At 37.3% G+C, this 17,475-nt stretch overlaps 1 protein-coding gene across 4 annotated transcripts in view; it reads right to left on the bottom strand.

The window, feature by feature from the left end:
- Nucleotides 1-17,475, bottom strand: part of LOC134356779 (contactin-4-like) — a 2,290,679-nt gene that overhangs the window by 211,649 nt on the left and 2,061,555 nt on the right. For 2 of the 4 annotated variants that reach the window (XM_063067893.1, XM_063067892.1), the window contains exon 16: nucleotides 15,329-15,446. In XM_063067893.1, the coding sequence (XP_062923963.1) occupies nucleotides 15,329-15,446 (118 nt within the window). Of the gene's footprint in view, nucleotides 1-15,328; nucleotides 15,450-17,475 lie in introns of all 4 variants that reach the window. The other 2 variants (XM_063067894.1, XM_063067895.1) reach the window with 1 other exon arrangement.

Here is a 17,475-nt window from a genome sequence, read left to right as displayed (position 1 = left end):
TGTTTTTTCTTTCTTTTCTTTAATAACTGTTTGGTTAAGTTAACATTCTTAATTATACTTTCTTCATAACTGTAAGCAATGTACAGTCTGTTATTTCTTGCCGACAGGTGACTACATGGGGGCACTAAGTTACACAGAATTCACACAAATCGGGGCTCAGATAGGTGAGATATCCCAACCTCACGGGTTTGGCGGGATTCAGGTCATATCTGCCCTAAACATACAGATCTGAGAAAGGTGGGTTTCTCACAGCTGAGCCCAGTGGCTGTTAGTGAGGGGCTAATGAGCCGTATTCCTAGAGATGCCCAGTGAAAAGGGGTTTCATATAAACTAAAATATTTAGGTGCAAGAAATTAAATACATTTGTAAACACATAAAACAAAATAGTTTGAAATCAATAATCACTTATTTGCAAACAAGGGTCTCGGCCTGAAACATCGACTGTACCTCTTCCTAGAGATGCTGCCTGACCTGTTGCGTTCACCAACAACTTTGATGTGTGTTGCCATCACTTATTTGCATTTATCTTTTCAATCAACATTGGTGATCTCTTTCAAATGAATAGTCTTGTTGCATTCACCATCCATCACTGGCAGAGATCTAAAGGGATAACTGCAATATATATCTGGTCTCCAGGCTCAGAATGTCTCTCTTCCACCCTTGGACATCCACATTGTCATTGCGGATGCAGTTCCTGGAGACTCGCTGACTCTTATAGAGCATGTTGCCAAACAATGAGAATCTTTATGCCGAATGTGTATAAAAATCAGTGAATGTATGCACTTGAATGCAAAGTTTAGATTTCCATTTTATCATTGTTTTTCCATGTTTAAAACAATATTTCATTGAACATTGTTGTTTTATCTCAAGTTCTTACCAATTTCATTATTGCTTTTCCAATGTATTCAGTGAACATGTAGTATTTCCTTGAATGTTCATTCAATAGAATGAACTTAAACTTGTTACATGGCATGTTCAACATGAATGTTCCACAAATGTAACTCAATATGTAAATAACTAGACAATACCATAACTCAAGGATGTGTCTTTCATTCTTACCACTTCCATGAAGGTGGTTTTGCCGCCCTGCACTAATCCCATTTGTTCACATCAGTGCCTTGCATAGTAATGCTTGTATTTGACTCCACCATCTACTCTGGCAGCATGTTCTAGGTACTCATCATTCTCAATATATAAAAAAAGATCCCCTCAGTTCCCCTTTAAAACTTTTTCTTCTTTCCTTATTCCTGCCCCCTTTTGTTTTTAGTACTCTTACCATAGGAAAAAAAATCTAATCATCTAATGTTTCTTCATGGGCAAAACAGTCTGCATCGTTAAGGTAACTCATTTTATATATCTCTTTCAGGTCACTCTTCAGCTTTCTTTGCGGTAATAAAACAAGCCTAGACTATCCAATCTTTCTCCAATCTAGGCAATATTTGGATGAGCGAGCTTTGCACCCTCATCCTTCTTATTCAGTGGCAAGCAGATCTGCATGAAAATGTATGGCCTATTCAGTGTTTTGTAAAGTTTCAACATAATGTTCCAACTTTTATGTTTTATATCACGACCTATGAAGGAGGTGGGTTAAAATGATTAACTACATTTAATTTGAAACATTTCTTCTTCATAACCCTATCCACTTGTGTTGCCACTTACAGCAACCTATAGACTTAAAAAGCTCTTTCTATTCCCCAGTGAACTCCCATTCCTACATGTTCCACTATTTGATCTCTAAAATATATCATCTTTCACTTCTTGGGATTAAATTCTATCTGCCAATGCTCTGCCCAACTTTCATTTATGCATTTTCAATCACCTTCTTGGTTGTAAGAAAGATTTTTCTTCTTTACCTCTCCATACTACATAGCTGTTTTCCTTACTAACTTATTTTGTTGAAAATTTTTTCCAAATTTTTTATGTGCACAGTAGTAAGACATTTTGATTGCCCAGTGGTAGGCCTCTCTGATAGCAGTGTGAGCCAATCATCAGCATATAGGTCTCTGTCAATCGTAGTTTATTAACAATTACTGTTATGTTTGTAGGGTTGTTTGCCAAGCCTAAAGGTTAGGTCACAAATGTTTCATCGCCAGTCAAGGTGACATCATCAGTGCACCATTGAGTGCTGTTTCTGCCCAGTGTTCGCATTTATATTGGTCCAGCTCATTGCCCTGATTGGTTGGTTGTTGCACTGGCCCATATCCCAGGTTATTGGTCGTTGTGAGCGTTGACTACTCAGGAGTCTGAGGCTCACCTCTCGGCCCCGATCCCGCAGATGCGCAAGTTCGTAAATTGCATCTTCTTCAATATGCTTGTTAATAGAATCTTTTGTTGAGAATCAAGCCTCTAAGAATTCTCTTGATTTCTTTTTTTGTGCTTCTGTCCAATGAGTTGGACCAATATAAATGTAAACACTTGGCAGAAACAACACTCAATTGCACACTGATGACGTTACCTCAACTAGTGATGAAACATTTGCAACCTTACCTCCAGGTTCGGCAAACAACCTTACAAACAAAATACCAATCTTCTCTTTCATTTCAAGTTACTGTTACGTTGATGGTGACTTGCAAATTTGTATCAATCTTATCACATCTCACCTAGCATCAGAGAGTTGTTGGATGATGGATATATATTATCAGTCAACTTCAGCTGCAATATAAAGTTATTATAAGCATTTCTGTGAAGAACCACCAATAATGACCTGAAAAACTGTGAGAATGCTTTCACAATAGTCCATACTGGGATAAGTGAATCAGCCTGAAAACCACTTATCTGACTTTATTTTTTATAGAACTCAATTTAAAAAGGATAATTGATTGAGGTGGGTTAAAATGATCTAACTACTTTTAATTTGAAACATTTTTTCAGAATTAAAATCCTATTTTTACATGCTTACTTTAGGTGCCGACTTCAAAGTGCCCTTATTATGCATTTAAAATTGCAGTGCGATTGGGACACGGTACTTCAGAGAATCTGACCCTTCTCTCCAGAACTCTTATGATATAAATATCAGCAGTATTAAACACCGCATGCATTCCATTTCTAAGTGACTATGTCAACCGTCCAAGTCAGGTGGTAAGCTTTAGACTAGTTAGAAATAGTGGAAAAGTAACTTCCAGCTAAAAGCAATTTCAGTTGATATTTCTTTTCTTTTATCAGCTGCCAACTGCTGTTTTTACTCATTAAGTTACAGGTCATGTGAAATAGTTTCAGTCACTTTAAACAGGAGAATTATATTGGAAATAAAATTTAGTTGTACAGTTGGAATGAGATAATCTGTCAGCAAAAGACGATTTTGAGTCATGAACTCACTTTCTGCCCACGCTTTCTATAAAAGCCTTGTCCATAACATTAAAAATAAACAGAAATGCCATCAAAGTTTACACTGCACCTTAAACATAGTGAGAAATTCTCAGGTCCTCCATAAGTTTACCATTACAGAAAAATTTAACAGCAAGTTGGTGAAGAAAACATTTGCTAGGTACACAAAAATGTAGACAGAGGTAGTTACTAAAGAAAACCTTACAGAAGGAGAAAGAAACAGAAGATTTTAAGGAGGGATTAGCACAGTTTAGGGCATAGCAGCTAGCAATAGGATGCTCAAAGGGAAAGACAAAGAAAAAGATATGGCATGGAGATTGAACATCTGGTCAGGTTTTTAGGGATAGAGTGATTTGGAAGTCTGGAAATAGAAAGGGGTGAAGCTCTGGAAATTTGCTCCTTTCAATACTCTGACTATCCGGTTTGTATCACTTTTAATGTTTCTCTGGAGTATTGCCATTTACAGTATTAAAGTTATAAGCATTCTCAGTTTCTGAAGTTTCTGCAGAACTCCTGTATGTAGATGATGTAGTATCAAGATTTTTAAAGTCATTTTGTTTAAAATAGACGTATAGCTAACATTGTTTGGAATCGGATTTAATTTCAAACAGTAAAAAAAATCGTGCAGCATTTTAGTTACAGAAATCTCTCTGAAATAAGTGATCTAAAACTCAATTCTTCAGTAAACATTGTAGTATCATAAAGTGTGCATATGGCAAAGTACTTGTAAAGTACTCCATGAGACTTTTACTGATATTTGTATTGGATTTTTACGAAGATGATTTGTACTGCAGTTGTCATTTGGTATGTAATACTTCTTGTTATATCACTTGGTTGGAGATGAGTATTGCAGTGATTTGATTGGTAGATGGATATTCTTTGAATCATAACTCCTGATGTGAATTCCCAAATCATCATAGAAGAGAATAATTAAGTTCATAATGAAACATGTTTTGACGCTTCAAACCTAATGGCTCCTCTAAAGTGCCATCAATTACTTCTCCTTCTTACTATTCATTAAAACAAGGATTGTGGCAAAGATTTTGATACGAATTTGTAAGAGAGGTACAGTTCAGTGGGCCTTTAGGAGATGGGCACCTATTAACACAATCATTCCCACAGTTCTGCTCAAAAAGCTCCAGAACCTGAGCCTCTGTACCTCACTCTGCAGCTAGATCCTCGACTTCCTAACCGGAAGACCACAGTCTGTGCGGATCGGAAATAACATCTCCATCTCGCTGACAACCAACACTGGTGCACCTCAGGGATGTGTTCTTAGCCCACCGGTCTATTCTCTCTATACCCATGACTGTGTGGTGAGGCACAACTCAAATGCCGTCTCTGAATTTGCTGATGACACGTCCATTTTTGGAAGAATCTCAGATGGTGACAAGAGGGCATACATGAGCGAGATACACCAGTTACCTGTGTGGTGTTGTAGCAACAACCTTGCACTCGATGTCAGTAAGACCAAAGAGCTGATTGTGCACTTCAGAAAGGGTAAGGTGAGGGAACACAAATCAATCCTCATAGAGGGATTAGAAGTGGAACAGTCATTCAGAAGAACATGGCTGTGTAAATTCCTCCACTGATAACTATAATGAACTAATACACAGTTTTATAGTACTGTAATGTATTGGATATATTCTAGTTTGTTCTGTATTTCATTTAAATTCATAACTAGCTACTCAGTTTCAAATGAGTTTGTGTTTTCATACCTTTTTGACTATATCTATGAAACTTCAGCTAAATAGGACAGCAGCTTAATTGAGGCAAAATGTACTGATCCTTTTGTGTCCTGATTAACCGGAATCCACTGTAACTGCTAATCCTTATATTTACTAAGAGTATATTACAGCGATCTCCAAGATGTGATTAACTATTAACCAGTTTGAAAATAATGTGTTGACATGCATGTGACCACAGAACTTAATCAATGCTCACACAGAAATAACAATCTCTTCTTCAGCAGAAAAGATAATGAGACTTCTCTCGCCATAAAGATGGCTCAATGCTGACGCATCTTTATGCTATAACTGTTCACAATGGGATTTTCAAAAGGCATTTGACAAGGCGCCACACATGAAGCTGCTTAATAATCTACAAGCCTTTGGATAATTATGTCTGCGGGCAGGAACAAGCACGAACAAATTGGGATATAAACACCTACAATGGTTGGTATATAGGCTTGTATGCAACATTTTGGACCAGTGGAAATGGTCCAGAAGGGTTGTATGGAAACTATTATTACCATTTTTCTTAACAACTAATTTCATTACTTAGCCTAATAGGTTAGATTTACCACAGTACATAATTATCAATTTAAATGTTTATTTTGCTTTAATATCATCTCAATGTGTACTTAAGAATGTATAAATAATTGTAGTTTTATACATATAAAAAATGGAAAAGGTTATATGTGTGAAAAAAGTACATGATAATTGTGAACTCCTTATCCAAATAAAAATAAAATAAAAAAAAAAAATCTACAAGCCCATGGTATTACAGGAAAGATTCTAGCCTGGATAAAGCAGTGGCTGATTGGCAGGAGGCAAAGAGTGGAATTAAAGGGAGCCTTTTCTGGCTGGCTGCTGGTGACTAGTGGTGTTCCACATGGGTCTGTGTTGGAACAGATACTTTTTACATTATACTATATATCAATAATTTGTATGATGGAATTGATGGGTTTGCTGCAAAGTTTGGAGATGATGTGAAATAGGTGGAGGTGCAGGTAGTTTTGATGAAGTAGAGAGGCTACAGAAGGACTTAGACAGAGTAGGAAAATGGGCAAAGAAATGGCAGATGGAATACGGTGTTGGGAAGTGCATGGCTATGCACTTTGGTAGAAAAAATGAAAGGGTTGACTATTTTCTAAATGGAGAGAAAATACAAAAGACTGAGGTGCAAAGGGACTTGTGAGTCCTTGTGCAGGATTCCCGAAAGGTTAATTTTCAGGTTGAGTCTGTGGTGAGGAAGGCAAATGCAATGTTAACATTCATTACAAGTGGACTAGAATATAGAAGAAAGGATGTAATGTTGAAAATTTAGAAAGCATTGGTGAGGCCTCATTTTGAGTATTGTGAGCAGTTTTAGGCCCCTTATTTTGGGAAGGATGTGCTGAAACTGGTGAGGGTTCAAAGCAGGCTCACGAAAATGATTCAAAGGTTGAATGGCTTGTCATATGAAGAGCGTTTGATAGCTCTTGGTCTGTATTCACTGGAATTCAGAAGAATGAGGGGTGACCTGATTGAAACCTATCGAATGGTAGAGCCTTGATAGAATGGATGTGAAGAGGCTGTTTTTTATGGTGGGAGAATCTAAGACCAGAGGACACAGACTCAGAAGAGAGAGGTGTCCTTTTAGAACGGAGATGAGGAGGAATTTCATTAGCCAGAGACTGTGAATCTCTGGAATTCTTTGCCATAAGCAGCTGTGGAGGCTATCTTTATGTATATTTAAGGCAGAGGTTGATAGATTCTCGATTGTTCAGAACATGAACGGATATGGGGAAAAGGCAAGAGATTGGGGCTGAGAGGAAAAATGGATCAGCCATGAAGAAATGGTGGAGCAGACTCAATGGGTCAAATGGCCTATTTCTGCCTTATGGTCTTAATTTTCCAAGAACCAATGAAGACTTTTAAGAGAACAAATGCATATGTTTCACAAAAATTGGTTTCAATCAGACATCAGTGGAATATATTTAAAAGTCAGTGAAATAGATGAATTTAACCATAAAGGAAATGGTTACTAAGTGCAAAATAATTAGACTTCCAAATATTGAAATATTCATCAGGAAGCTAACTTTTAAAGCTTATGTCAAGTATACAGATATAACTGTTAGAAAAGTGGAATTTACACCATTATACTTATGTTGAAACAATATGAAATCTTTGAGAGCTATCTGGAATGGCTCAACCAAGATCATAGTGGTTAACAGTATAGTCTCAACAAATCCAAATATTCTCTTATCTGAAAGCAATGGACTGTCCAAATTCATTGCCTACTTTTATAACAGCAGTTTTGGCCCGTGTGACACCACATGGTGAATGGAGCGTAGGTAGATTAATCTGGTTTTGTCACCTTGATTTTTCTAATCAATAGTGATCTGCAGTGCACGGGTGCATACAAACCAGTTTGCTCCTGCTTTGGTTCAAACAGAGTCCACAAACAGTGCTCAAGGGATTAGGGAGAATCTTAGGATATTAATTCCCCAGTACAACAGCTTACATTTTAAGTTGAATTTGACAACTCCTTGCTTCCATTTTAATTTCATGAACTACAAATTTAACTGACAGAACAAATTGGCAATGTAGGGTTTGAGGAAAATGCAGAAAAGCTTCAGGGCTAATTTAATGAGCAAGGTTGTGGCAGATAATGTGGGTAAATGTGAAATCATTGGGTTTTTTTAAGAAAAAAACTTTTTAGAATTTTTTTAATGCTGAGAATTTGAAAGGTGTTGATATTCAGAGGGAACTGTTGCAGTAAGTAATGGAGTGCTGACCTTTATTGCAAGATTTGAATACAACAGCAGAGACATAAAAGGCTCAGGTAAGACTCTATCTGGAATATTCAATAAAATTCCAAACTAAGAAAGGATACCCAAGTAAAGTCAAGATTCATCAGATTGATTCCTGGAATGGTGCGTCTGTCACATGATGAAACACTAAGAATAGACGATCAATAATTCAGGGTAGAAATATGGAGAAATTCTATCTTTGGAATTCAGTGGAAAGAGGACTGGGCTGAAGGGTTGTTTCTTTTACGACATGGTCAGGTAGAAATGTGGCAAGAAATTTCTCATGTTTAAAAGCTTTTACAATGTGACAGCATTTTAAAGAACAGCTGGAAACTGGACTATTTATTCATAATCAGATTTAATCTCAATATTCTGAAGTGTGAATGCCTTCATAAAAAGTGACAATATTTTAGGTGAGTTTGAGTTATGAATGTTCTTACCTATTTATTGCAAACAAGCTTGAGTGAAATGTAATTGATTTTACATTTGAATTCACTTGTTGTTGAAAAGATTTTTCACAAACTCCAGTGGTAAATGACTACAGAAGTAGTGAGCTTGTCTGCTGACAAATGGAGAATGAGGGCCGAACTGAATGAAGCCTTCCTTTACCTGGGGTGGCCATACAAAGCGTTTGTGTTTGTAGGTGATACAGGATTTGAGAATTTTGCAAGGAAGGGACAAGGGAATGATTTGGCTGATCTAACTAACACAAGTACAAGCTCTGAATTGCCAGTGTCAGATGGGGTAGGATGGTTGGGAATCAAAGTCGATTGGAGCAGAGTCAATAGGATAAGAAGATCAGAGCAGACCTAGGAAGACAACATGACTGGGATGTGAGGTTAAATTGGAAGGTGGAGAGAAGTTTAACGTGTATAAAATTTTGATGGTCTAGATGGAGAAAATAGGAGCTATTTCCATTAGCAGGGTGATTTAAAACCAGAAGCATTGATTTAAAACCATTGATGGAAGGATTAGGGAGGAGATGAGGAATAGATTGGGATAGATTTGCTGACTGCTGCTAGACTGTAAGCATCATCTGAGAGGTGGGACCAGGGCATTTCCTATGCCATCTCTTACCCATCCCCCCCCCATCCTGAGCTGCAATGTCTGTAAGTGGGCTCTTGTTCATTTTCGATTTATGAACAGTGTACTGAACCCTGTCATAGCCAAGCCTGAGACACACCCACCTCATGAGCAGAGGGTCCACAGGGACATCAATGAATTAGAGTCTTCAGTCATTAATTTCTCCAAAAATGTCTTGCTTTGAGCAAAATTTGATCACTGTAGGAAGCGTGTGATAATGTGTAATAAGACTAATGCATACTTTGTTCTTTTTTTTTGATCTGGGAGCTCTGTGTTAAATAACGGATATCACTAGTGCACATCAGATATTGGGAAAATATAGCTCAAATGCCAAAGGGGTATAGCTTTTCCAATTTTGTGGTTTCCACAATTATACCTGGCATCCGTTAATATTAGCATTCATTGTCTTTTAAACAATTTGTCCAAAAATGCACCTTTAATTCCAGATCACCAAATACTGAGAAAAGAATAGTGCTAAGCAATCCAATTTCTAGACACCTATTTTAATGTCCTTAAATTAAAGGCCTCTGTGAGTGCAATGCTTCTATAGCAGCTGGATGAGCATGGAACTGTCTCTTTCTCTAGAGTTCGATAGCTTGTTTATACCAATTCAGTATAATGTATACAACAGAAGAAGCAGACTGTGTGGTATATTATTAAAGCACATCTTCTTATTATAATAGAAAATAGAGAGCAGCAAATAGAAAACAGGAAGTCGCCACAATTCATTTGGTTGCAATCTTAACTTGTTCTACTGCGCAGTCTAAGAACGTACCCAGCAAAAGTCCCAAGGCTCCTCTTAATAAACAGCAAATCACCATGGCACTATTTTAATTAATGACGGACATGGAAGTTTCCATCACTTTTTCTGAAGCCCATTCAGCCCAATTGTCCCAACAATCTTTCCTCCTTTTGACTCGTTTCCCACATACATATTTAATTGTACAGATGCTGGGTTTCAATCAAAATATCTACAACTATTTTCCCTCACAGATTCTGCTTCGGACCCTATTTGACCTAGTGAGTTGCTCCAGCAGAATGCTTGTTGCTTCAGATTCCAGCATCTGTAGTCTCTTGTGTCTGCAAATTCAAATTGCCCTATCTCATTTCTGGAACTGCAGCTGAATTTGCAAATCACCTGTCCATTGCCCTGTCAGAGTTAATATTTGAACCGATGTTATTTGGGAATAGAAGCCTTGATAATGACAGGAGAACTTGAGGAGTCGGCAGATTGACATTGAGATCACTTTGGAGAGACAATCAGTAATTGGAGATGATTTATTCACATTTCTATCATTAGGCAAAGTGAGGAGAAACTGCTGTTCAGAAGAACAGTTCTTTCAAGGACCACTGCATAGCTGGAGATACCAAAGCAGCTATGAAGCAATTATATTATACAACTCAGTCAGGGACTAGATGAACACATTCTACTTGTGAACGGATTTAGCAATTAATGAGTGGTAAGAAAAACGAGTTATAGGCTGTGGAAATTGTATTTTCTAGCATATAGCAATAATTGTCTTTAATAACTCTTGAGTATTAGCTTTCATTAATGACATCAGTTTACCTCAGCTGCTATGAACAGCTGACACCTGCTTTCTGCTCAGAAGTGCAATTCACCCATATCTATAAGAAACTTCATTCCTTCATACCAGACTAGTATGTTTTATAACTGTTATGTGGATAATAATGTGTGAGTCCAGTGTCTGACATCACCATTTCCTTTGTCTTTTGGAAAGCCACCTCACACTCTTTGTCCATTGCCATTTATTACCACTCTGTAATGAGTTCAAGGGGTGGAGCATAGTAGCTAGGTTTGGCAGGAACCTGTTATAGTAGTTAACAAGTCCTAAAAAACGATCGCATCTCTGACACATCTTTTAGCCTGAGGGCATTCACCACTGCTTGAACTTTTTTCAGCTCACTTGTGTAAACTTGTGCGTTGATGGTGTGACCACAGTAAATGATGCTTGGTTTGAAGAGTTCACAATTGTTGTGTTGTGCTGTGAGCCCATAATCTTCTAATCTTTTTAACACTGTCTTGAAATTTTGGAGATGTTTCTTGTCATCTTCAACAGTAATAATGATGTCATCCAGGTAACATTGCGTACCTGGGCAGCCTTGCATCAACTGGTCCATAGCTTTCTGCCAGGGTGCAGGTGCAGATGCTACTCCAGAAATAAGCCGATTATAGCGACGAAGTCCTTTAGAGCGTTTATGGTGAGAAACACTTAGGACTCTTCTTCCATATCCATCTGTAGGTAGGCCACAGCTAAGAGCATTTTCTCAAGTGCTTTCCTCTGGAAAGGTTTGCAAAGATATCCTCAACCCTGGGCAGAGGGTATTTATCTACTTTGAGCACTGTGTTGATGGTGATCTTAAAATCACCACACAGCCTGACAGACCGATTCTTCTTGGCTACCCAGACCACTGGCATTGTCCATGGCCTCCACTCAATTTTGGACTCCATGTGATCTAGCTCACAAGCTACTTTATCATGGATGGTATAAAGAACCGGACATGCTTTGTAAAACTTGGGTGTGGCGCTTTCATTTAACACTAACTTACTTGATATTTTTTTTCCAATGCCATCCTTAAACAGGACTGTGGCCTCATCCAGTACCTTTCTTAATTCACTTTCAGTTGCCACTATTGCCGGGGATTGGCATGCAAATAGTAGGTGGGCCTCCAATCAAGTTGTAGTTGTCTCAGCCAACCATGGATCCACAAGGCTGGCACTCCTGTTTTTTTCCCCACATACATGTCCAGTGTGGTTTGTTCGTTGTTGAAATTCACTGTTAAGAATGTCATTCCCACAGAAATGATCTTTTCACCAGTATAAGTTCTCAGTTGGGTATCAGCAGGGTTCATTTCAGTATTTTTGAAATGCTGTTCAAACTTGTTTTGTGGAATGTCTGAAACAGCAGAGCAAGTGTAAAATTCCATTTTAATTAACTTGCCATTCACTTCCAGTGTAAGCCATATTACTTGTTACTGGTTAGTTTTTGTATAGTAAACCTCAAGGATACCCAATCCTGTGTCACACTCATTATTATCGGAATTTTCATCAACAACATGCTGATTAGTACTCTTTTTGAAACTGAAACTTGACATTTTATCTTGATCTCATCCTTGTGCAGTCCACTTACTTTTGCCTGGCTGATATGCTCTTTTTATGTGTCCTACTTTGTTGCATTTTCTGCAAGTTTCACCTTTAAACCTGCATTGGTCTGTTGTGCGTGAGCCCCTGCCACAACAGCAACACAATTTGTTTGACCCAGGTTTTCTGTTTTTTTCATGCTAATGTAATTTTTGATTGCAACTCAATTGTATCTCTGATTGCTGTTTCCATTGACGCAGTGATTTAAACTGCTCTTTTAAATGTGAGTTGTGGTTCAGTTGAGAGCAATTTTTGAATGCTTTCTGTTAAGATTCCACAAACTAAATGATCTCTTGGTGCATCATTAAGCCCATCACTGAACTGGCAATGCTCAGACAATATCTCCAATTCAGCCACTAAGTAGAAACAGACTCCCCTTCCTTTTGATTCAAATGTTTATTTTATCGTCAAAGTATGCAGGTACATTACAACATTGATATTCGCCTTCTCCAGATAGCCATGAAATTCAGAAAAAAAAAACATTGGAGTAGTTGAAAGAAAAGACATTAACTCTCCCCCTGCATAAAAAAGAAAAAGAAACAAAACTCAAACTTCAAAACCCTTTTCCCTTGCAGAGAAAAAGAACAGCGACAACAGCATCAAATCCACGGCCCCCTCACTCGTAGAAAAGAACAACAACAATAGCATTGAAACCCCTGACCCCCTCTCTCACACACAAAAAGTAACAGATCACCCATATAGAAAAACACCAACAGGAAAATCAAATCCCAAATCCCCAACCCCCTCCCTCTTGCAAAAACTGACAAATTGCCTAGCTGCAAATCGGGCACAAGAAAGAAAACACTGAAAAACTGAAGGAGACCAATATAAAGTACAGCCTAAAATCACATAAATCTCAGAATATTGAACACATCTTCTCTTCGGCATTCGAGGAGAGTGGCTGCACGAACTCAGTCCTTCCATGCAGAGCAACCAGCATACTGGGTCAAACGCCACCAAGCTGGCTACTGACCATTGTCACCCCCATGGCCTCAATTGAGAACAATTTCTCGATGCTTCTATCTTCCTCAATGCTTCAAAATGGAGTTGTTCATGACCCATGCCCTGTCTCTGGTCTTTTCCATGAATCATTTTCTCAGTCCTTTATGAGTCCCCATCTCTGGTCTTCACCATGAGGCAACCCTCCAGACATAGCAGAGCACTAGATCATTCAATCAAATTCTAAACTGCATGTCACAGCTCTAACAGTTTCCATAACACAATCAAGACAGAAACAACAAGCAGAAGGTGTGGAGAAAGTGAAATAGTTGCAAAGATTGGCTATCTGAAAGGTGTTGTCTGAGGAATCGTTGTTTGCTTCGCCATCTTGACTGGAAGTTCATTCTGCTTATGAAATCTAAAGCGTACTGCAATCAGCAATGGTTTTGGTTCAAAATGTTCCTACATTACTTACATGATATAAGCACAGCTCATTTTGGCTGGTTTGGTTGGAGCAGTTAAACTCCAAAGCAAACTGTATGCTCTTCCACCTAATGTACTCAGTAACACTGGCACTTGCTTTTCATTGGCTATTTCATTTGCTTAAAAATGCTGCTCAATTAATTAAGTATACATCAACCAGTTATCCATTATGCAATCAAACACATCTGTATTTCCAATTTAGCCAGTCATTTCTGTTTTTTTAAATTATTTACATTATTATCACCTGTTACTCACTGTTTATGAACCCATGAATCTCATCCGTTTTCTGCCTTTTTAAATTGACCATCTCGCTCCCCTTCTGAAGAAATGTACTGCATTTCTTTTAAACTTGAACATCTCTCTCCCCTTTCAGAAGAAAAATATGTGCTGTGCTTCAACAAGCTGATAGTCACCTTGGGTTCATTTTAAAACTTACTGTCATCACTGTTATGTTTTGGAACTCCAGAAATTTATTGAATGAAAACCATGGGAGCTGGGGATCAACATGTCAACTTTGTTTTACTTTAGTAAGGCACGCACTTATGACCTGGTGGCATAATGACGTATGCTGTTCATGTACTTTTACATATAACCCATAATGAATTATGTGAACTACAAAGAAAACTTAATCAAACAATGTACAATTTTACTCAAATATTACTGAAATATTAAATGCACTATTCTGCCTACACAATTAAAGAAAGGTATGCCAAATAAGTTCTATCATGTCCACAAATTCTGTTTGATCTTTGAATTATAAAATAATACTGGGGTCTTACTTTCACTAAATATAATTTCACTTCATAATGATGGATTTTTCAAAGTAATTACATTTTTACATTTTGTACCTTTCATTCACGGAATCCAATAACAAATATATTGAAGCTTTCAACATAATAGTACCATTTGCATGCAAAAAACATGCAGTATTTTCCCCTCCATTATATCTCCTGGACTTATTAGTGGTAAGTATAACTTAGTCGATTGGATGGATTGTCACTGGGATAAGCCGTATAGTTGCTTTTGGGTATTTGTTGAGTGTGTCATTGTGGTTATAGTATATATGTAATATATTCCCTATATGCACTTCAAACATAAGACAATCTACAAGACCTTTATTACTCAAGGTCTTTTACCCAAGACCTTAAGTAATAAATCAAGACCTACAGTTGCTGGTGATATTTGATCCTTCAGTTTTCTGAATGTACTTTTAGATAATTAAATAATAAAGCCATTCATCCAGATCCTTAACCAGCACAAGAGAAATGAAGTTAGTAAAAACCACATGGATTTTCACAAGCATGTTTTGAATTTTACCTATAAATTTCCATTAAGAGTAACATATATATGCAATGAGTTTACTTCCCTGGTGTTCGTAACCAAACAACATGTTCAAAAATTGCAAAAATATGTTCTTAAGTCACAGAATCACCAGTATAAAATAAACAGGTTCTCCAGATTACCAAGTACCCATTGACACTAACTATAGTATTTTAAAACATTCTCATGCATATTATTCAAAGAGGATACAATTTTTTTGGTTCATACATGTTCCATCCATGTTACCATTCTACTATTTTTCCATTATTCACACCCATAATAATTAGAATAGATCACTGCGTCAGAATAGATGAATAAGGACTCCAAGTAAAAACACTACATATTGTGAAGTGCTAAAACATTTTGGAACACATATAGTTAATATATTTAGAAATATATATAGATATAGAAACAGCAGCAGCAGCATTTTAAGGAAAGTATTTCAGCCACTTAATAAGATTATAAATCAGTGAATAAACTTCATTTGAAGTTGGGATACTTGCCTCTGACAATCAGGTCAGCTGCAGCTGATGCACTGTCCACAGCAGTTCGGACCATGCAAACAAATCTACCAGCATGCTTAAGCTGAATGTTTCTGATCATCAAATCACCAGAGGATCCCTGCTGAAAGAAAAAAGACTAAAGCTTAGAAATGGAGAAAATGAACATAATTTTGTACAAATATTTTGTAAGGTTAAATTTATTTCATGTTTCATTCCTTAGTTTCCTTTGAACTGCAAATTAGTTGCCTACTTTAAGATGAAGTTTACATTGTGTAATTAAAATTGACCTCATAATGCTTGGGATATATGACCAGATATCATAAACTGGCATCCATGCTGTTTTGGTTAGGCCAGGTGGTAAGTCTGCAGCAGAATAATTCAGACTTGCATGATAACCACTGACAATGTGCATAGCTGGTACAGAATAACCAGTTTACTCCAGGCCAGCACAACATTACCTCTTTCAGAATTTCCTTAAATCAATGCACTAAACAATGAGATGGAAGAACTCCAAACTAATTAACTACTCTGGATTTCATCCACAAAGCTGAACTGAGTACAATGTGAACATACTGCTCAGTTGGTGGCCTGTGATTGTAGCATTTAAAATATACAATTGTGACCACCCAAGTTCAGGGACTTTAACAGCATATCGTCCTTTGTTAAGGTTCTTACAATTTTCATTTACATTAAGTGTTGATGTCTATAATAAAATTGATGCAATTAAGTGGGTAAGTGAGTGAGAATAGATTTCTATCCTGTTATTATTGTTGGTTTCAGTTTTGCCCACAGCCAAAATATTTGCAAGTACAACAATAAACACCCCTCCAATGGATAAGCTTTGTAATGGATTTGCAATTATAGTAGAGGTCTGCTAATTCTATTACTTGTAGTCTTCTGCAGCCTGAAAAATAAACAATATTTGACCTTTCATATTCAGGAATAAGTACCTATTACGAGAAATGATTTGGGTTGAAAATTATTGCAGCTGTAACCTGGTCTTTGTTACACTGGCTGCCGAGGTGTCTGAAATGGCTTTTCTGTAATAATAACTGCGATATAAGGAGTTCTCTCTCTCCCTGCTTGTTTGGGTTATATTATTGATAAGGGAGAAAAACGAACCAATGAGTGTCCATGTTATTCTTTTTGTGGGTGATATTCTGTCTCATATGGCTGGGAACCGTGTGGTTTGGCGGGTTTTCGGGAGGAGAACCGAAGAGGAAGGATTTGGTTGACCACTGTGGTTGGTCCCAGGCGGCGGGTCGAGGGGGTCGGAGGAGATCGCATGGTGGAAAGAAGACCCGTTCATTGAGCTCCAATGTTTGTGCAGGAAGCGGTTGAACTCTGATAAGTTTGGCGCCTTTTACTTTCCTTTTATATTGTATATATATGAATTACTTAGTTCCAGTAAGATCTATAAATTGTAATCTGTAAATCGTATATTGTGGGCTGTCTGATATTTCAGGTGTGAGTTTGAACCAGGGTGCATTACACAGCAACTACACAAACCATGAGATACGGTTTGGCGGGTGGACGTAGTTTCCCCTAGATAAACACGAGCCAATAGCCTGAGCGTTGCACAGGATATAGAAGGAATACAGGAGATTGACTTCATCCATTTTGGTAACTTTAAGTGTGATGTTAGCACTTTTCAATCAATTTAACTGCTTATTATCAACTAACAATTGACAACTTTACAATTCTGAGAGGTCATCATAATGAGATGCAACTCTTGAATATTTAAAAATTGAATACTGAGAAGAAGTGAAGCAAATACTAAGAAATTCGACCTACATCAGTGGTGTTTGACAAGAGTGCACTTCCTCTGTATATGAAATGTGACTCAATTAACTTGAATTTCTGAGCCAGAGATATAAACACTCAAGTAATGGGTGGGGATCGGGGGAGAGGAATTTCTAGACATATACAGAATCAGGATCAGAATCAGGATGAATAAAACCGGCATGTGTCCTGACATTTGTTAACTTGCAGCAGCAAGTTCAACACAATACAAAATATAGAGGTAAAAACACAAACTAAAATAATAATAATAAATAAATAAATCAATCAATTACAGTATACGTATATTGAATAGATTAAAAATTGTGCAAAAAACAGAAATAATGTATATTTAAAAAAGTGAGGTA

This window comes from Mobula hypostoma, chromosome 15 (genome assembly GCF_963921235.1).
Source record: "Mobula hypostoma chromosome 15, sMobHyp1.1, whole genome shotgun sequence".
Lineage (NCBI taxonomy): Eukaryota > Metazoa > Chordata > Chondrichthyes > Myliobatiformes > Myliobatidae > Mobula > Mobula hypostoma.
The sequence above is the reverse complement of the archived record's forward strand: the minus strand, read 5'-3'. Positions and strand labels throughout refer to the sequence as shown.